The sequence below is a fragment of the Manis pentadactyla genome, chromosome 12 (assembly GCF_030020395.1).
Source record: "Manis pentadactyla isolate mManPen7 chromosome 12, mManPen7.hap1, whole genome shotgun sequence".
NCBI classification, from domain to species: domain Eukaryota; kingdom Metazoa; phylum Chordata; class Mammalia; order Pholidota; family Manidae; genus Manis; species Manis pentadactyla.
In genome coordinates this window covers 39,678,812-39,700,093 of record NC_080030.1, presented here as the reverse complement: position 1 = coordinate 39,700,093, position 21,282 = coordinate 39,678,812, and the positions used below count along the sequence as shown (strand labels likewise).

General features: G+C 43.5%; 1 protein-coding gene across 4 annotated transcripts in view; it reads left to right on the top strand.

Annotated features, from left to right (window-relative positions):
* TIAM2 (TIAM Rac1 associated GEF 2) overlaps positions 1–21,282 on the top strand; it is a 217,273-nt gene that overhangs the window by 104,345 nt on the left and 91,646 nt on the right. For 2 of the 4 annotated variants that reach the window (XM_057489077.1, XM_036886727.2), the window contains 4 exons: positions 6,049–6,157; positions 7,283–8,410; positions 13,651–14,086; positions 19,211–19,383. In XM_057489077.1, coding sequence (XP_057345060.1) covers positions 7,289–8,410; positions 13,651–14,086; positions 19,211–19,383 — 1,731 coding nt within the window. In that variant the 5' untranslated portion in view covers positions 6,049–6,157; positions 7,283–7,288. Of the gene's footprint in view, positions 1–4,511; positions 8,411–13,650; positions 14,087–19,210; positions 19,384–21,282 lie in introns of those variants that run through there. The other 2 variants (XM_057489076.1, XM_057489078.1) reach the window with 2 other exon arrangements.

Genomic DNA, 21,282 nt, shown 5'->3' with positions numbered 1-21,282 from the left:
AGTCTCTCTGCAGTTGTTGAATGCAAAAGTCTGAGCACCATGGGCTGAACTTGGGGTGCCAGAATTTCACATTGTTGGGGGATAGTCCTCTTATCTCACTCTTCCCATCTCCAGCTGATGTGTTTGCCTTGGGCAATGAGTTTGCAAATGTTTTGAGACTCTGGATTTTGATTGTCCTTGAGTGGTATTAGAGGGGGTGAGCCATTCTGAAGAAACTGCCACTTGTATTTTCATGTCCTTGCTGTTCAAACTTTTTTCTGGATCATTAATCAAGAAGATAAAATTTTACTTCACAACCCAGTGTGCAGGCATATGTGTAAGCGCACACAAGAATTCAGCTTCATAAAGCTGTTTTACTCTTCCTGGGAGGCACTCCTCTATTTTGTGTTCTGTTTTATTATATGCTCTGCTCTGTTCTTCAAAATACTGATATCAATTCATTAAATGAATTTCATGACCCAGCAATAGGTCATGACTGAGAGTTTGACAAAACACTTGTAAAGTGATGCTGCAGATGTTAGAAGTTTTTATAGAACAGGTGTGAGTGCTGAGATCGTCCTTGTGATAAATTGGCTTACTAAGGTGATGAATTGTGCAAAAAGCTGGGCTGTTGTCCCTGTGGGATTTATTACTTCTCCCCTGTTGAATATCAGCCATGCCGGTCCACTGAGATCCTGCTCCTTGGGCATTCCTTCCGGCAGATTGGTTTATCCGTTCATCTGTTAATATGCGTTCGGCAGAAGTCCTACTGAATTGCAGTAGAATGAATGGGGCTTCACAAAGGATGCTGAGTTGCTGAGGCCATTTGTAGCAGCTCGCTTTCTGCCCACTTTATTTGTAAGAACTGTTCTTTCTAACACTATTCCTATGGAGACCAGATGTTCCTTACACCTGCTTCCTTATACACATTGGGCTCAAGTCTTCTTAAGAAATAAGGTCTTTGAAGTCTTGGCATTCAATCCACATGAGTGTAGTTCACTGACTTAAGATGAGAGAAGCAGGTCCGGGCAATATTTATAGAGTTCATGAGTAAGTTTGATTCTTAGAATTGAATGCTTTTATTTTAGATTTTTAGGCATATTTGTTCTTATAGTTAGCATTTTTAATGAGACAGGCAATAAAACTTTTAAGGCATTGTGTCTCCGGCTTCATGCTACTGACATTATCAGGCCAACTAATTATTTGTTGGGTTGAGGGGGTGGTGTCCTGTGCATTCGGTATGTTTGGAAGCATCCCTGCACTCAACTTGCTAGATGCCAGTAGTAGGACCCCCAGTATGACAGCTGAAATTAATTCCAAATATTGCCAAATCTCTCTGGGGGCCAAAGTCAGTGTGGTTGAAATGACTGCTTTAATGTAATACCAGTTGTTCAATGAGCCATGTAGGTTTTTTTCTTACATTTTCTAACGTGAAAGTCTAGTCAGTACACGTTTTTTGTGTCATTGTTTTTTGCTGACATTTGCCAGACCTGTGACAAATTAGGTAGTTTTATGTACTGTTATGATTTGAGAAATTGATCAAAATCAGAAAAGTGCTAACAGAGCTTGGGTGATTCCAAATTTATATATGTAAACACAATAATTGATCTAATAATCAGTTAATAAAATATGTGAACAGATTGTTTTAATAAGATATATCATATTATGCAATATTGGATTTATAACTAAAAATTAATAGTGATTTGTATATTTGTGTTGTATTTATGTTTCATTTCACAGCTTTTTGGTTAATTTCACATGTATTTTCACACTCAATTCTCGATCTGTGAGGTAGGTAGGGCAGATATTTTTATCTTCAAGCTGGAATTGGGGAAAAGGAGATTCAGGAAGCATAAGCAATTTGTCCAAAGACTAATGCTATTTAAGAGATGCAAACAGGTCTTAAACCCAATTTCTCTGACACAAACCAGACAAGGATTCTGTGAGTTGTCTCCTTAATGAATGAAGCCCCCACACACACCCCCAATCTCCTACCCCCAAATAAAGGGAACCAAGTAGATATTGTTATGGTTGATGATGGTTAGTCCTATTATCGTTTTCTTAGCCCTTATCACACTCTGAAATATTTGCCTTGGGCAGTGATGAGGCTCCTATTTCAGTATAAAAATCTCTCTGGAATTATGTGAGAAGCCTAGCTGGTATCTCACGGTGGTAGAACTTGAGCTTCCCCAACTGCCTTGTCCAGCTATAAATCTGTTTTTGTGCAGTGGCCCCACGCTTCTGCTCGCTGTCACCAGTCAGCCCCAGCCCTCTTCACAGCACCATCTGGCCCCCCGGGAGTTGCTCTTGTTCCCCTTTAGTTGCTGCATCTGGGCAGCCAGCTCAGGCCGGAGACAAAGCAGTGCCGGAGGTTCTAGTTTCCTCTGCCGTAAACTCTGCCCTGTGTGGAAGTGGAGACTGTGGGAATCAGCACAGCAGGTCAAGCCCAGGCACAGGGCAGATGAAGAAAAGGTAAATCTTGAATTTCCTCCTAAAAGACGTTTTGCTGTGGGATTCATTGGGTCACAGTGGCTGTTTGGATTGTGATGACTTATTTGTGAAATTCCTCCATGTGGCTGGATATGTCTGGGGCGGTGATTGATCACAATTTTTAACAATTAAACTTCTTATTTGTGATTTTAGCTTAAAAAGCTACCTAGTCCAATCACATGAATGGGGATTGGAGAAGAGTGCAGAAAATGAAAGGGATTCTTTTTTTAGGTTCATGAGATTGTGGTCCATCGTTAAAAATTCTAATATTCTAATTATCCAGTAAATAAAAAATTACTATAAAGCAACATGCATGCATACAGTATTTGCTAAGTACACACAGTCTTAGCCACCACATTATATATTTATTTATTCCACAGTGACTTCACTTAAATGCTTTCTTGGTCAGCTAAGGATCTCATTTACATTAACATACCTAATACATAGTATTCCAGGTTAAGATACCTAATTTGTATTATCACACATTAGTATTCCTAATAGGTGTTATTGCAGAATACCTAATATGTATTTTTTTTCTATTTAAAGACACTGGGAGCTTTTACCTGTTTCTTCACTTTTTAAAATAGTTCACAGGGAATCTGTCATTTCAATATTTTCAGCCCCATTTCTAGCAACACACACGCACAATTTTTAACTTTAATACCATAAAATTCCCTTAGTAAAGGAGCCAGGGGTACCGAAATATGAACTACTTATCCTTTTGCTTCCAGACAAAAATCACAGCTAAAGCACAAAAGGTGAGTATCTGTTCAATTTGCCGAACTCTTAGGGACAATTCCATAGTTTCCCTCAGAGATTACCCTTCCTGTCAATAGGTTCCTCAAAAATACTGGCTGAATTCTTCTCCCTATGGGTTAAGGCTCTTTTCCATCCGCCGGGGTTGAGTAAAGATGCTGAGCAGCTGGTGTGCATTACCCATACATAACAATGCATTCCATCACCCACCACTATCATCTCCGCTTTACTTTCCTCTAGATGGTACCATGTGCATTATCAAAACATTTCTCCCTGGGTTTATATGTAAGTCTTTCAGCCAGACCCATTTGGAAATGATTCCCGCGTTTTGTCTGTGCCCAAGTCAACCTTCTCACATGTGATGTTGCTTCCGTTCAGTTCAACAGGTATTTATTGAGTACTTACGTAAGCCCAAAGTTGCAGGCCTTGAGTGGACAGCGCCTCGTGGAGGACAGGGTCCAGGGCTAAATTTTTTGGAATATAACATGAAATAAAAAATTAAGTTATTTAACTTCAAAAGCAGTAGGCTGAGCTCAGGTTGTAACCTGCTGCTGGGGTATAAGCTTCCAGCCCCACAGCCATTCTACAGCTTTGAATCCTAGCCTTTGTGTGTCCATGAGCAGCTGACACAGGGGGCTCTCAATAGCAGCTCTGTGCACTGGTGCTGAGAGCTTGACAGCCATGCTGTGTTCACCGGCTTTGGGCATGTGACCTTTAGCCCAGACAAAGCGGGGTGGCTGCTGGGCGAGCAGCCCTGGAGCCTTTCACCTTTGGGGTCATCAATGGGCCTTAGTTTTGACAAAAGTAAACAAGCTCCCTGCCTCCCCCATCTCATGGTGAGATGTCTCTGCGGCAGGGGATGGGAGCTTCTCTGGCTGCTTTTAGTCCTTACATTAAAAGAAAAGTGTAGCAGAGTAAAGACTGACAACTCAGGTTTTGAACTTTTAAAAGTTGGGGTTCTTGTGTTCCAGCTCTGGGGTTGGAGAGGTCTGTGGGCCCCTTTTTGAGTGGCAGTCATCCGGTGGCTATTCATCTTTTAGATGTTTGTGAGTGCTGCCCACCAGCAGGAAAGTGGTCGGTACCAGGGCGGGCCCCACTGCCAGCCTCAGTGATTAGATGTAGGCCTCAGTCTAGTAGACTTAAGTGAGCTGTTGATACCTAAGTGGAAACTCTTTTTGACTTTATTTTTTCCTTCAATTTATAATATATATGTGTGTGGCTTATCTCGGGCAAACTCGTGTCTTTGGTCTTATTGGAGAAACTTTGGTCCAGTGCAGTGCTTTATTAACTTTTAAAGTCACTATTGAACCCTCCAAAGAAGCTATCCATATGGCCAATATGCCCATAAAAAAATGTTTAACATCACTAATCATTAGAGCAATACAAAGCAAAACCACAACAAGATATTATCTCCTACTCCTAGGAAGGCCACTATTAACAAAACAGAGAATATGTGTTGGGCAAGATGTAGAGAAATTGGTTCCCCTATGCACTGTTGGTGGGAATGTAAAATGGCACAACCACTATGGAAAACAGTATGGTGGTTTCTCAAAAAATTGAAAATAGAATTAACATGATCCAGCAATTCTACTTCCAGTTATATACCCAAAATAATTGAAAACAGGGTCTCGAAGAGGTATTTGTACACCTATGTTCATAGTAGCATTATTCACAAAAGCCAAGAAGTGGAAAGCTAAGTTGTCCTTTGATGGATGAAATGGATATACAAAATATGGTGTATACACACAATGGGATATTATTCAGCCTTAAAAAGGAAGGAAATTCTGACACATGGTACAACATGGATGAACCTTGGAGACATGCTCAGTGAAATGAGTTAGGCACAAAAAGACTAATGCCATATGATTCCACTTGCGTGAGGTGCCTGGAGTAGTCACATTCATAGAGACAGAAAGTGGAATGGTGGTCATTAGGAGCTGGGGAGATGGGGGAGAGAGAGAGGGGGAGAGTTGTTTAATGGGTGTAGAGGTTTAGTTTTGCAAGATGAAGCATTTTGGAGATTGATTGCCTAACAATGTGCATGTACTTAACACTACAAACTGTACACTTTAAAATGGTTAAGATGATAAAGTTTCCATTATGTGCATTTTACCACAATTACAAATAAACTTTTTTTAAAAAAGGGAAAAGTCACCACTGAACCCTCACTGCCCTGATCTGTCTGCAGAGAAAATAAAGGCTTTGTGTCCCGGCAGCGAGCCCTGCCAGATGGCAGCCCCCCAGCCTGCCCCCTTTCCCTCAAAGGCAGGCGGCCTGCTTCTACTCTTCTTGCGGCAAGGCCCAAACGTGGGCTTGAGAAAAACTTTCAGTCTCATTTAGAGGGTCAACCTCTATCTCACAAGTTAGTTTAGCCAAGAACTCTTTCACTGTGACTCTACTTTTTGAGTTTTGTACTGCATAGTCAGTAGAGAACAAAGGAATGTTCTCATCACGTCAGGATGGTGCTCCTGAATCTGTCTGGTGTGGTGAGCCTGAGAGTGGTTTCCTGGTACGGTGACACATGCGCCACAACCCATTCCGGAGCTTTCACCTGCCCACTCCTGAAATAAAGACATGCATTTGACCACAGACTGGGTGCTGAGTTAATGACTTTGACAAGACTGGACAGGCAGCTCAGGCTTCCTTTATATCTTCCAAACAACGGATGAATCAGGCAGTTCTCAGGCATTTCATTTATTATTTGGACGGTGATTCTGGACACCAGTTGTTTCTTCAGCAGATTTACATTAAACCTTTGTTTTTACCTTTTGGGAGGTTGATGTAAAACGCCTAACAGGGTTTTCTCATATTTCTGTTTTCCAGGGTCATTTCATGGACTCACTTCCTGTACTTGTTAACCATGCTGCCTTGTTCCCAGGACCACACAGCCTACTAGCCAGTAGTCTCCCTTAGAGCACAAACTAGACTTCAGGTAAATCCAGCTCATGTGAGCTGTGGTTCTGTCATGTTGCATGCCTGTGAGTGTGGTAGTAAGTAAAGGTGTGATTGTTTGAGCTAGTTATTTTTGTTTTAAAATTGTTGATAATTGCTGCCAAAGAAAAGTCAATCTATTTGACTTTTGTGGCTGTATATTTTTTATATAGAGGAATTTAAAAAAAATCAATTACATATATTTGGAAATGGAACTGGAAATACCACCTCCAGCTTGCCTCAAATTATAATATATGAAAAACCATGGGGGGAAGGTTTGGATTGATTTTCACTCTGAGTTTTGGCTTAACTAACAGACTCATTGAGCAAATTAGGGTTTTAAAGGGAAGTAAAGGAATCTAACAGTTTTTTTCAGATGCCTGCATTAAAGATGAATGAGTCCCTTCATTCTTTTGTCCCTCCTGTTCTAAAGTGAGAACGCTTAAAATCTTTAGAAAACCTTTAGAGACTGGTTTTATTAAAATGTTTTTCTCCCCGAAATGAGAGCCTTTATGTTTTCCTCCTTTCTTTTCCCCATCTCAGACTAGTTTTTGAGGGCTTCTGGGCTTCTTTTGGGGGTATTCCTACTCTGTATGATATAGGAGAGCAGCTCCAACAGAGTGCAGTACCTGGAGTCATTACAAACGTGGAGTTCTGAGCAGTAATCTCTAACGTTAGGGACCTGGGTTAGCTCTTCCAGTAGTTTATGTATAATGAACATACATCTCCTCTCTGAGTATTGAAAAATCAATGTATCAGAGTGACAGAGTAAAGATCCTTTCCCCTCACTTCCCCTCTTCAAGAATCATTGATTCAAAATCTCCCAAAACTATGCCTCAAGGGGGTCTCTGCCTTAAGCTGACGTTTACGCCTGTTGAATTTCTGAATTAACATCATACAGCAAATCATCTCTTGAAAGTAACTGGTACTTGAACACGTGATACTGTGCATCTGGTTGATGACTTGCATTGCAGGAGAACCAGTTCAGTAAGTAACCCTTGTCCTTCCTGGGAACAGAAAGAAGTGTCTTGGTTCCTTTGTGATGTGTAAAACAATTTTTTGAAAGTCCTGTCATAGTGGAATGTAATTTAGGTCGTGACTGCTGCTGTTACTCTTCTTATTTTAGGTTAAAATGGGCAACTCCGAGAGTCAGTATACCCTTCAAGGATCTAAAAACCATAGCAATACTGTTACTGGTGCTAAGCCAAAGCCTTGCTCCCTGAAAATACGCAGCATTCATGCAAAAGATGACAAGTCACTGCACAGCTGGAGTCACGGAAGCAGCGGAGCAGGTTACAAGTCCAGGTCTCTGGCCCGAAGATGCCTCTCCCACTTGAAGGGTCATCAGCCTTATGCATCAAGACCTGGTGGACCCATATGCAAAGTGTCCAAAGGCAGTGCCCACCCCAAGCACAGGACGGGTGCCCCAGGAAATGATTTCCAGGGCAGCAACGCTGCTTTCTCCGCAGAGAACGGCTTCCCCTGCTCTGGGCACCAGTGGGCGGACAATCGCGGGGCCTCCAGGGACTGCAATGGGCACCTTCTCAGCTGCTACAGGAGAAACGAGAGCACGGCCTGCGCTCCGCCGGGCGAGGACCGGAGGAGCCCCCGCGTGCTCATCAAGACGCTGGGGAAGCTGGACGGGTGTCTCCGGGTCGAGTTCCACAGCGGCGGCACCGACAGCCCCGAGGCGCCGGGGGCCGCGGACGGGCCGGTGCAGCTGCTGCGCTTCTCGCCCGCCCCGGGCCCCGCCGCCACCGCCTCGCCGCCAAGCCCACGCCTCTGCCCCGGCGCCGCGCACGCACGCTCCAGCCAGGGCAGCTTGCTGAGCTCCGAGTCGTCCTGGTACGACGCGCCCTGGGGCCACGCGGCCGTCGAGGCCGGCGAGGCCGAGGGCCCCATGCCGTCCAGGGGCGCGCAGAAGCCCTTCGCCCAGAGCTCGTCCCTCGCCTCCCTCCGCGAGCTCTGCCCTGACGCCGGCCCGCGCGGCCTGTCGCCCGAGGGCCGCCGGCTCTCCGAGGGCCGCCTTGGGCCGCGCGCCAGCCTCGGCAGCCGCGTGGCCTTCGCCTCGGCCCTTGACGTGCCGCTGCGGGCGGCGCCCGGGGACCCCGGCCGGTACGCGTCCTTCACCCTGCCCTGCCGGAAGCCCCGGGCCTGGGCCGAGGATGCCACCAGGAAGGACTCCCTGAAGGCCCGGATGCGCCGGATCAGCGACTGGACGGGGAGCCTGTCCAGGAAGAAGCGGAAGCTGCAGGTGAGTCAGCCCTGCCCTCCGCCAGCCGCAGAGTGGGCACGAGCGAAGGCTGCCCCGGAGCCTTCCCCTGAGAGGGGGTTAGCCTGAGGCCTGGCACGGCTTGTTTGCCGGTGTGGGCTTTTTCCTGTGGCGTCCCATGTGCATTGTTCCCCCTCAGCCCCGGTCTGCAGGCCCTCCGTTCCGCGCGTCTTGCTGCCTGTGCTCTTGCATGAACCCCACAGGTCTCATTCCAAGACTTGGCTGACCCACGCTTAGGACATCCGGTGCTGGAGAGACTTCCCAGTGAACTGGTCGTCTGGGCTTGAGCTGGGGCAGTTCTTACAGCCTAAACACAAAGCGCCAGGCGTAGACTGTGGTCATTTTGGGGATGAGTAGCCTTCCTCAACTCTATGTTACTATGGGAACATTAACATTACTGTAATTGAGTGGTACATCAGACAACAGTGGATGATCAGTTTATATGTGTGATCTTACCGCTTCCTCGTGGGAACAGTTAACAGTTTTATGCCTTGTACCTAAGAGCATGTAATAGCACAAATATGATAATACTGATAAAATAAGAATCGTGGTGATACTAATACTTTTAATGGTGCATAAAGTTTTAATGGGGGAAGCAGGGGCTTTATTCACCAGGAAGGAAAAAAGTTGTTAGCTTTTTTTAGGTAACTAATGGCAATTGCCATTAGTTTTCAGTTTCTTTGATCTTATTTTTTGTTCAGTTTTGTTTGTTTTTACTTTTAGTTATTTATAGAAGAGAGAAGGCTTTCTCTCTTTTTAACTCATGCAACAGAAGTCATTTTGTAGAAGGGAATTTGAATGGGCAGTTTGTCTCTAGTAGAATTGCATTTTAACCATCCTATATGGATATATAATTATACAATTTTAGAGAGCTTTAGGGGTAGAAAATAATATAACTCCCCTAAGCAGATTGTTTCAGCTCTATAAAGTGTACACTTAGCTGTTCCCTTATATGTAAAAGGTACACCCCCATCCTACCTGTCCTATTCTGTGCTTCATTGCCCTTTGCTCCCTTACACAGAAATAAATAAGAGATGATTGCCACCCTGTTACAAACTCTTCAGATCCCTGAACATAGTAATTTGCTTACTTCTTACATGTCACCCCTTTAGGCTAAACCACTAAATAGTAGAGATTTCTGTGACCTTTTCTCTTAGCTCCCACTTTCCAAACAAACTGACAGCAGTTGAGGATCATAGGAGAAATAACTGCTGTTTTCTCCTGGGCTGCCATCCCATGCAGATAACTCTCTTGTCTTTTTTATTCAAATGTTGTAATGCCCACTTATGTTATATACTATGAGCCCTAATTGATACTGGCATTGAGCCACTTCTTCTGCATCTCCTATTTGCATAGAGTGTGTTTCTCACCTACGTTTGTGGCCTGACTTACTTATGGCTCTGCGGAATCTCATTCAGCTTCAGTTTCAGTTCAGCTCAAAAGCAGACCAGTTGCCATGTGTACTGACCACGTTCTGTCCCAGGCCAACCCTCACTGCCCAGCCCACCCACAGGCAAGGAACTTCCTGCAAGTCTGTATCTTCCAAAGACTTAGATTGAAATGATTGGTGAGTCTATGGAGTTAAGAACATACTTGTTATACCACCAAAGATCTGAATTTGAAAGCTAGAAAGGACTACTCTCATTTTAAAAATGAGAAGCTAAGTGTTCAAGGAGTGTGGAGGTCATTACTGAAGTCACGTAGCTAGTTAGTGGAGAAGCCACAGCCAAAGCCATTTCTGCTAAGCATCAGCCATATGGCCAAGGTATTGTTGAAAGCTCCTGGGCATTACTTTCAGGTCATTCAATATTAAGATAATAAACTGTTTGGATTTTTAAGAAGTGGCCTATAAAGGCAGCTTTTTAGTTTTGCCTGTGTTCCCATGATTAATAATCTATAAAGGTGAACAAGATGAACTTTTTTGGCAAGTATGCCACTTCTGTTGGCTATACTTTTATTTTTCTTTCACAATCTGAGGTGAAGAGCAGGTTTAGATCCTTAAAAATATAGTCAGTACATAGGAACAAACTTTGTGATAATCTACTATATAATAAGGCACCGAACAAATGCATATTATTTTACATACACACAGACTTCCATATGCCAGCAGAGATAAGGTTCAGAAAGGGTTACTATGATGGGCATACTTGTTTTGTTTTTTAAAAAATGATGTTAAAAGAGCCACCCTTTCTTTACATGGCTTTCAAACCCTTGGATGAGTTAGAGCCTGGAAGCACATTAATCAGTGAAAAAATATACACAACCAAAAAATAGCATCATGCTAATCACAGAGGGAAGAGGGAGACAGACAGACAGATGGACAACCAACACATGCTAGAGAGGAGTATGCGTTTGGTTCGATGTCAGTAAACTCTTTGTGTTAGTGTAGCTGTCTTGAGACCTGTGAGTCCTTGTTCTTGTCCTGGGTAAAGATTCAGTTCTATCCATTAGGGTAGGCTAGGTTATGCTGAGGTAACAAGCCATCAAATCTTTGAGGTTGAGCACAAGTACATTTTCTCACTCGTGCTAAAATACTGGTTTACATTTTTCCTCTCTGAGATCCCAGGTCCTCAGAGCAGCTACCAGCTGCAACAGTGTAAGCCACTGTGGCAGAGGACAGAGAAATCATGTGTTGGCTTTTAAAGCTTTCACTTGGAAGTGACAGGTTCCACTTGTGTTTGCATTTATGGCCAAAGCAAATCACATGCCATGCCTAACTTAAGGGGAGAGAGGGATAGGAAATGACCCTGCCACGTGCTCTAGGGAAGGACCAGAAATATTTGGGGGGCAGCGCAGATGACTACTGCTGAGTTCATAGAGTAGATTTAGGAGATCCTGACTCTCGGGCCCCCTTAATTTTAGACTCTCCTGGCTCTTTGAGAGCTGCATAGTCACAGGGAATTCCTGCAGAGGACAGGGGTCCTTATGCTGTAACAGAGGAAAATGGCCCATGATGAATGACAGGTACGAACTTGGTGCTTTCCCTAGAAAGTGAAGAATGATGACCAGATTTTCGCTTTAGCTCCTGAAGAGTTGAGTGACACCTCTTAGTCCCTCTCTACTCTTTGCTATAGTGTCCTGGTCATGAAGTTATGTTATCCATCACTTATGATTATCTGACTGGGGGGGGGGGGGGGATGGAAATCAGACTGCTTGTGTAGATGTATAACATGACATCTTAGTTCCACACCCATAACAACAGTGATTGGGAAATCCAGCTGAGACTATTTAGGGACATTCATTCATTCACTCACACATTCATTTCCATTAGCCTGAAAATTCATCCCTGCCTATTAGGATTCTAGAGAGCAAGCTTTAGAAATTTATTAGAGACTGGTAAAGTTCATGTCTGAGTACAGCAGTCAGTTATAAATGCTAAAATGCAATCTCTTTCCCATTCTCAAGAAGGAAATTTGTTCTACATTGCTATGGTCCAATATTTAAAAGTTAATACTAAAACTTGAAGCCTCTCTCTTAAGGAAACACTGTCAAGAGTGTTTAAGTTTAGCACTTAAGTGCCTTTCTCTAGTAGGGTTTTGCTTTTTTTAAAATACTCCATTATAGCTTTTGCTGGATATCAGAGGCAAACCCAGTGTTCTGGGAGTATGAGTTAGAGAGTCAGATTCATAGCTGAAATAATGTTAATACTAGTTAAATGAGAAGTATTCATTCACCTCCTGGGAGTTTTTGAAGAGCAACAAAGTGACAATTAAAAAAAGAATCTTAAACTATTTTGAAAGTTTCCTGTCAGAGTGAGTCACTGTAGCTGGCTTATTTGCTCAATTCTTGCATAAGCATCAGTGTATAAATAAATATGACTATGGGACATAGTGTAAACATGAGCGGAAAATAATATTTTCATTAGTAATATCTGTGTTTGGGGCTCAGTTGTTTATAACCCTTAGGTATTTGAAAGCAAACTAATGATTTTCCTATGAAAGATGGCAAGTAATTGCTACTTGATTTCTGAATGAAATGCCTACAAAGAAAACCCCTCCACACGGTTGTACATTCAAAATAAGTCCTTTGGTCCATAGTCCTCAACTCAGTTTCCTTTCATTTTTATTTTAATGGATAAGGAAATGTAATTGAGAGCCAGGTAGCCTCTGAGTGAATGAGTGTGTGTAACATCTCTCTGCAGATACCTTAATCTAAGCTCTAAATTTGGAATTTCAGTGTCTTTTGAGTCACAAATTAAACTCACTGCTGGAAAATTTACTTCCTGCTATTTACCAGTGAATGACCCATGTAAAAGTTATTTCTCTTGAGTGACTAGACTTGTAATCTAGACATCAGAAGAAACCTTCATGCTTTCAGCTCTGTGCATGGCCAGTTCAGTGTTGAGTGCATGTGGTTCTAATTGGGGTGAGCAGTTATTACATTAGTATTAATTTTCTTTAGAGCTGCCTGGGTCTGATTTTGTGTTGGAATAAATATTAAAGTTAAGAATCGTGTCTTTGGTGTCCACAGTGCCTAGAATAAAGTAGGTACTCAAATAAAAGGATGTGAGTGTGTGAATGACAATATTCTTTTCATGGAAGAAATTCCCAAATTAAATAAAAAATATTAGTTATGAAAAAAGAGAAAAGGCTGAGTTGCTAGCCACTACTCTTTGTGGATAAGGAATCCCTGGTGCATGGTTTTTACTATCTGAAGTGGGAAAATGAGATGCTAGAGGTCTCCAAGGCTAGGCCTGCAGGTGGTGAGACTGTTGGCTCTAGGGAAAGGAAGAGAAGTTTGTGTATAATGACGCCCATTCCCTATATCCCCTCCCCACTTGACCTGGGAATGAGTGATTTTCTTAGTTAGCTTTGAAAGGATCCAAGAGGAAAACAGACTTCAAGATTTCAAGAACACAAATTCTTTCCCTGAAGACACTGATTCACAATTAGCGAAGAAATAGCAGTCTAGAAATCTTCACTAGTGTGTTTTAAATACACTAATATCTTGATGCTAATTAAGCATAGGTTAGATTTAGGATACTCAGTAGTATTTTGTTTACATCTTTAAGCATTGGCTCCACTGGCTAAAAATTGGGTTGGGCAACAGTGTACAGTTCTTTCTGGTTTAGGGCTTGATGATTAAAGATGCATTTCTGTGAAACGAATCTTGCTTTGCAGTGGAGGTATTAGCATCCAACAGTATTACACATATGCGCTTGTTGGAGAAGGGACGCTGGGTGTATGTAACCTCTGATCGGTGGTCATCTGCGTTGCTCTCAGGAGCCGAGGTCCAAGGAGGGCAGTGACTACTTTGACAGCCTCTCAGATGGACTGAACGTGGAGATGCAGGGGCCCTCTCTGGTGCTGGCTTCACTGTGGTCAGGGGGCTCGGCTCAGATCGTGTCCCAGAGAAGCGAATCTACTCATGTGATCGGCAGCGATCCCCTCCAACAGAACATTTACGAGAATTTCATGCGAGAGTTGGAGATGAGCAGGACCAACACGGAGAACGTAGAAACGTCCACGGAAACGGCGGAGTCCAGCAGTGAGTCACTCAGCTCTTTGGAGCAACTGGATCTGCTCTTTGAGAAGGAACAAGGGGTGGTCCGGAAAGCCGGGTGGCTCTTTTTCAAACCACTTGTCACTCTGCAGAAGGAAAGGAAGCTGGAGCTGGTGGCTCGGAGGAAGTGGAAACAGTTCTGGGTAACGCTTAAAGGTAAGTGCGTTACTTACTCAGGGGCCACAGGCATTGCTTCCTCCAGCTGCCCTCTTCCCAGGAGATGTCAGGGGGTCCATTTAAGTTAATGGGAAGAGATTTGATACAGAATCTGCCAGCAGGTTTTACTATAAATACTTCTCAATACTATATAATATAAGTTATTTAGTGTTCGTATATATTATTCATGCTAATAAATATTGATTGAATTGAATAGTTATTGCCTATTATAGGTATTTCTGTACCACCCTTGAATGCTTTTCCTGCATGTGGGGGGAAAGTAAGTAACCAAATGTAGTTTAGTTATTTGGAATGTAGATCCTGAAATTCATATTCTGTACATGTTCAGAACTCCAGAGAGGTATCCTTCTCAAAGTGTACAACTAAGAATTTCATCTGGATTATTTGATTTGTGTTACCCCACCCTTATGAACTAAGAGAGTCTAATTGTTATTATCATAAACAAATGTGGTTTTTTTTTAATGTAAAGGAAATGGGAATAGAATTTGTTAAGATGGTTGAAATTTCTCCCAAGCATTGCCATTTAAAAATTATAACAGCCTAGCTCACTGTGGGTGTATAGATTTGAAGCTTTCTAAATGTCCTGAGGAGGAGCAAGGCTCTAAGTCAATACAGTGCTGATTTATACAATGTCAACAGGAAGAACAGGCTCCCGGCCTCTGGCATTTCTGCACAACCATTCTGTGACTGTCAGGAACTGAGTGTGGTGTTCAAAATCAAGCTTCATTATCAGGCGACACCCTTTCTTATCAGGAGAGAAAGCAGACACAGGAATCAGGAATCTCAGCTGCAAACAGCATGTGTGAAAGGCCCAAAGCCCTCTGCCTGCTCCTTTCTAGCTTATTCCTGCCTCCTGTTTAGAAAATGCAAGGCCCCCACCTGCTCTGCCTGCCTTGGGAGCTGGTGCTGGTGCATAATTACCCATAAGCTCCGCTGGGAAAGGTGCCCTTGTCAAAGCATTTCTTCTTTAAGTAACACCTTTTCCTGGCAAACCAGAGGGTTTGTAAACCCCAAGACCGAGCATTCTACACAGACTGCCATCCTTTTTCCCAATTCTGGATTTGGATCCTGTGATATATTGTGGCTGAGGGAGGCAAAGCACTTATTGATGCAAGAGGTTTGGGAAGACATGTTGACTCTAGCAAGATACAATTTTGAAGGGAGAAGTTATGCTTTAAGGTTTAATAACCAAATAACTACTCAAGTACGGGATAGGGAGATGTGGCTGCAAAGTATCATACGTGCAGAAGATTTAGGGGTTTGATCTACAGGCCATTTGTGGAATGAGTTTCCGCTGTGATGAGGCTGAAATAAAAGTGAACGTGATGTGGTCTGTAACTGCATGAGTCCTTCCTCTACCTGGTAAGACTTGGCCGTTTCCTTGGGGCCATGCTATTGCAGGAGACATGTTAGTAAACAAGACAACGGTTCTAGAAAAGGTCCTACCTGAAGTGTCTCTAACTGAAGAGGAGAGTGAACTTGTCTGCTTCAGGCAGCAGGTGTCTGGAACTGTTTGTGATCACAGTCTGAAGCTGCTTCCTATTTGCATGGTATTTATAATAGATAGACTCCATCATGTGTGTCCTTTTTTTTCTTTTTTAAGTGGAAAGTCTGTTTGTTAAAACTGATTCCTTGGGAAGTTCCTTGCTTGTCTTATGAAAACCCCTGGTGTACCCCCCATGGGGGTGAGGGGCCGGTGATGATGTGTCTGTGTATGTCTGTGCGTCCACATCCTACTTTGAGAAGCAGGGCCATGAATGACACTGGAGGGATTTAGGGTCATGCCATGTGCAGGATGGCGTAAGGATCTAGGAATATTTAGCCTGGAGGAAGTAAGGACTGGGTTGGGCATGAGGCACAGCCTTATAGAAGAGATACCCATTTTACTCTGGTTTCCAGAGGCTAGCATTGGACTCAGAGATGGACGATGAGCTGATTCTGGATTAATGTAAGAAACAAGAGCAACTAGAGCCACGGGCAAGAGGCAAGTCCCCTCCTTCCTGAATTCCCTGCTCCTGGAGATATTTGTGCGGAACCAGATTGTTGGAGGCTTCCCAGGGAGATTCGGGCAGGTGTCACTGAGGGTTGGAAGAGCTCATCTCTAGGTTCCTGCATCCATTGCATCACACGCCTGACACACGCACACTATATCAGGGACTTCCAGCTCTGACTTCCCCAGCAGTGATGGCCCTGAGTTGTCTTTGATGGTGGTAAGATCTGCAGTCCTCTCTGTGCCCTGCTGCCTCGGTGCTTGCTTATAAAACGCTTCAAGCCCCATGGAGAAAGGGTGCATTGTAGTGTAAATGTTATCAAGCACACATTCCTTTGTTTCCTTTGCAGCCAAGGAAAGGCATACGATAAAGATGTTTTTTCCCAGCATAACCTTTTCCATGTGGCTTTCTGCACCTCTTTCTTCTGGGAATTTCATAGTTTGAGTGCAGCTTTCTTGGCTTAGAATCCAAGTTGTAATGTTTGGACTCAACTATTTGGTTTGATCTTAAAAACATATATATGTATATATACACACAAGTACATTTTTTGCAGAATTTAAAAATTATCCTTGAAGTGTCTATGTAAATAAATTGGAAACAGTGTTCTGGAGAGAGCAGCTATTAGCAAGCCATCTGGTTATATACCTACATTGAATGTATAGATATGCTAAGGGAATAAATGTTTTGTAGGGCTTCGCGGAGGGAGGTAATAAATTTTTAAGAAGGGTCATTTTGTTTTCCATCTGTCCTTTCCAATGAGTGGATTTTCGACAGTTCAGAGGGGACTTCCTGGGCTGAAGAGTTGGCAAGGTCATTAAAGATAGCCCTCAGAATGCACAGCATACCCCCGATGTCAGTGAGGGGTCCATGGAGTAATTTTAGGATGCTGGTGGCTCTGCCCTGCGGCAGACCAAGCCGGGGAATGGGGTGATGAGTGTGGATTGAGAGGATGTCAAAGGAAAGGTAGATCTGAGGCAAGACACACCTAATTGCTCTCCTTCCACTGGTGATATTGCTAATGATACTTCTGTTCTTGTACTTCCACTGCCGTCCAGTCTGCTTCCACTTTCTGCTGCTGTAGACCTAATAGCTTCTATGGTCAACCCTTCAGGCCAGTGGCAGGTCCTGGTGGGGACTGGGCAGGGCCAGTGGCTACAACCCTGGGGGGGCGGGGCAGAGGCTTTCCTGACTTGGGTGCAGCCCCTTCCATCTGCCTCCATGCTCAGTGTTAGAGACGCAGATGAAGTTAACCTAATGTAATAGATTTACAATTGATTCCCTGTTCTTTAAACTCGACAGTAACACATTCTGCATATTGTTTTACATCCTGGCCTTGCTCTAAATCAAAATGTCCTGTTTAGGTTTCACACGTCCGTGTTAGAGCCGCAGTCGGTTGTAGACGGGGTGTTAGGTTTGACAGCATCTTGGCATCTGCCCCAAGTTGGGTTCGTTTCCTCTAGATGTGATGATTCAAACCACAGCCACCAGGCGTACAGTGTTAGGGAAAACGAGAGTCACTGTTAAACTACTGGAAAGGATTTGGACTTGGGCAGAGCAGGCCTTGCCCTGTCACCTTTCCCCTGGTCTCTGGGCCCCCAGGTCATGGCATGACAAACAGGGCATAGCGTCAGACAGCAAAGACTGGGGCATTGTTTCTAAGTGCCTCTGTGACTGGAGAAAGGGAATGGCTCAGTGGAAGTCGCTCTAGCCGTAAAACTCCTGCTGCTGCCCCTTGTTCTAAGAACCTCTCTTAGCCCGAGTTTGGATGAGTTCTGTTCTGAGGAAGAAATATTACTAGTGCTTCTTGAGATCATAAAGGACCCCACGGAGGGAGAAAGTGTTGTCCTGGTAATGTTCAGGTTGCAGAGCCAGATGTAGGCATCTTTTCTTCTGGCTATTGTGCTTTACTGAGTTCCATTGAATAAACCTTTTGTCCATGTGAAGATGTGTTTTTAAAGGAAGAAGTGAAACTGGCAAGAATGAAATCATTTTTTAAACACTGAAGTTTTTATGAATAAGGATTCAGCAGAGCAAGGTAAAGCAGCCAAGCAGTGGAGTACATTAATTTACAGTGCAGGTGAAAGCAGCCTGTGGGGCTTTACTGTCAATGTAAAGGGTGTCTGCAGAGCACAGGGATGGTGACTTATCAGTCATATCGTCTGTATGCCAGAGCTCAGCACATGAGAAGTGCTCAAAGATGTTTACTGGATGAAGGTTTTAAAGGGTACTCAACAGGAGAACATACTTGTGAGCATTGTAGAATTTGCTTTAAAAATTGCATCTGATAACAAGAAGGCATTCCTATCTAACTCTCAAAGCAGACCCTTAATAACTTACCTACAATATTTTATTAGCTTATTACTTGCAAGCTATGGACTTGCAAGTGTATGTAGTAACATTTCGAGAGTAGTATTTTAAAATTCAGTGACATTTAATTCCATTTTTCTTTCAAGGTAAATTAAAAAGATTGTAGTAATACTTCCTTTCATTGATATAAAAAAATTCTAAAATTAAATTATTTTATATATGGCATTAGGAAAATAAACTGAGTCCTTTTTCACAAATGGCAAAGGTCCCCAGGTAACTCAGTTTCTTGTTAGTGCAAATGGTAAGTGTAAAAGCTCTCTTATTAATGAATATGGGATTTTCTTCTGCCTCCTGCATTCCGATCTTAAATAATGTGGTGTGGTGGTTAAGAATTCAGGTTCTGGAGCCTGAATGCCTGGATTCAGACCCCTGTCCCACCGCCATACAGCTGTGGCACCGGCCCAGCTTTCTCATCTGCACAAAGGAGTCAATACCCACGCCTTCCCCTTGGGCTGGGAGGGTGGCAGAATGAGCCAGTGCCTGTGAAGCACAGAGTTCCTGACACAGAGTACGCGACTGTATGCTTGGTATTGTTATTGCCGAAATTACATTTATAAAAACACCTCCTTTCCACTTGAGTTACGCTAACACAAAGAGCAATATTTGGGATACCAGGATTTGCTTTTGTATTAAATAGTTTTCATTCATTTTTTTCTTTTCCTTCTTTAGATGAATCCCTTACTTCTCCTTCCTGTCCTAGATCCTCAGAATATGTAACAGGGGAGTTACTTTGTCTCTCTCCCAGGCTGCACCCTGCTGTTTTATGAGACCTACGGGAAGAATTCTGCGGACCAGAGGAGCTCCCCGCGGTGTGCCCTGTTTGCAGAGGACAGCATAGTGCAGTCTGTTCCCGAGCACCCAAAGAAGGAGAGCGTGTTCTGCCTCAGCAACTCCCTCGGGGATGTCTACCTTTTCCAGGTACTCCTGGGCTTTCTAAATGTGGGGTTGAGGTGTGGCTTGCATACTATTAGGATGAGAAGGAACAGAATTAAGAGGTGCAACTTGGCAATGAAATAGAGCAAAAGCTTCCTTGGGCTTTGGATTGGGGCTTAAGCAGGGAATTCCTACAGCAAGAATTCCCTGCTCTTGAAGTGCCAAGTGGGCCATGGGATGCTCTTCAAGATGCGAAGAGAGAAAAATCGTGCTCCCTGTGCTGGAGCAGCTTGTGAGCTCATGAGTGCAAAGCCTGGCATCCCAGAGTAGAGGCTTTTCAAGTGGAGCCTAGAGAATATGGACAGGAGAGGATTAGGTTCTTCCCAAGAATCCCAGTGGGAGTGAGAGAAGCAGCTTTTCAGGAACACCCTCGTAGGCCAGAGCTATAGGGTCTTGTTGCCCAGTGGGAGTGGCTTAGCATGTTAAGATTAGGTTGTCTGCTGTTAGGAACCGTCACAGCTTTCTAGTGAGTGAGAAGACATGGAGCAGACTGATGCTGAGCACCGGTGCTGGGGCCAGGCTTAGGTGCGGATCCTGCTGCCCTTGTGGGTGAATTGTCATCTTGGAGCACTTACTGAGCTGCTCTGAGCTCCGGATCATTCTCCTAGTAGGAAGTAGGATAACAGTAGCTGATAGGATTGTTGTAAGGGTAAATAATATGGTGGTGATGGCCGGGCAGTGAAGTGGCTTCTGAAATGCTTCCCCAACCACTCCCAGTACTGCACATAGACACTATTTGGGCTATAGATTCTATCTGGCCAAAAGGGTCATGGAAAATCTCATAGGTCCTGGGTTCAGGTCTCTGATAAGTTGGTCCTGGACACTCCCAGGAGCTCTGCAGAACAACAGTGTTCTCTCGGCTGACTTTGGGAATCTGGACTTCTCTGAAGTGTTCCCTGCAACGTAATTTCCCGGCACCAGTACCAGGCATGCCCACTGACCTCTAGCCGTACAGTTCCCCAGCCTGACTCTACTTACAAGAGTCAGGGCTGGATTTTCCTTCTCTTAATAGGAGAGTTGCTTAAATCTTCTGTGGTGCTTTAAAGCAAAGTAATGAATTGATATTGATCTGAATTATAGAGAAGGTAGATATGTTAGATTGAATCTGCATGACCTCTTAAGGGCAAGTGTGAAATTAATATTTTGTGTTCCAGACAAAATATTCTTAGTTTAAAGACATTTTCCCAGTAAGTCCTATTATATGATCCCAAAGATTCAACCCTGTGGCTTGAATATATGTGCTTATTTCTGGACATCAAGGGAATGGTGTCTCTCAGTCTGCTTAGAATCATACATACCCATTCCACCTTATTCAGACTTCATTGTTTTTAAAATAAATTATTTTTCCTAAGTGAAAATAGTATATAGTCATTGTGTCTGAAGGTCCTGAAGAGAAAGAAGAGACATTACCTCTATTCCCGAGATTCAGAGGCTATCATAATGTTATTGTGCACTTCCCCACAGTGTTCTTTAATCCGTATTTTTCATAATTGAATCCATACCATTGATGAAACTTCATATTTAGTTTGCTAAGTTTAACATTTTAGTCCTCATGTTTTCTCAGTCTATTGCAATAATGAAGGTAAGCCACCTTTCAGAGAGCAGCGTAACGTAGCCCTGAGTGGATGTGCCCTGGTTTTTCTGTCCCTCCCCTGTCTTTGGCTTACAGCTTGTTTTTAGTTTGTCTTCCTGTCATATTTGGGGGTGCATGATTATTTTGCTCTGCTCTCAATGCTCCCTTAGACCATCTGGAGTCAAGGAAGTCTGTGAACCTCATTTGAGTGGTTGGGTGTGTTTTTGAAATTAAACAGGTTTATGAAGTGAAGGTACCTCTTGGGTTTTACACATTAAAGCGCAGCCTCCCCGTTTGGAGAACACATTGTG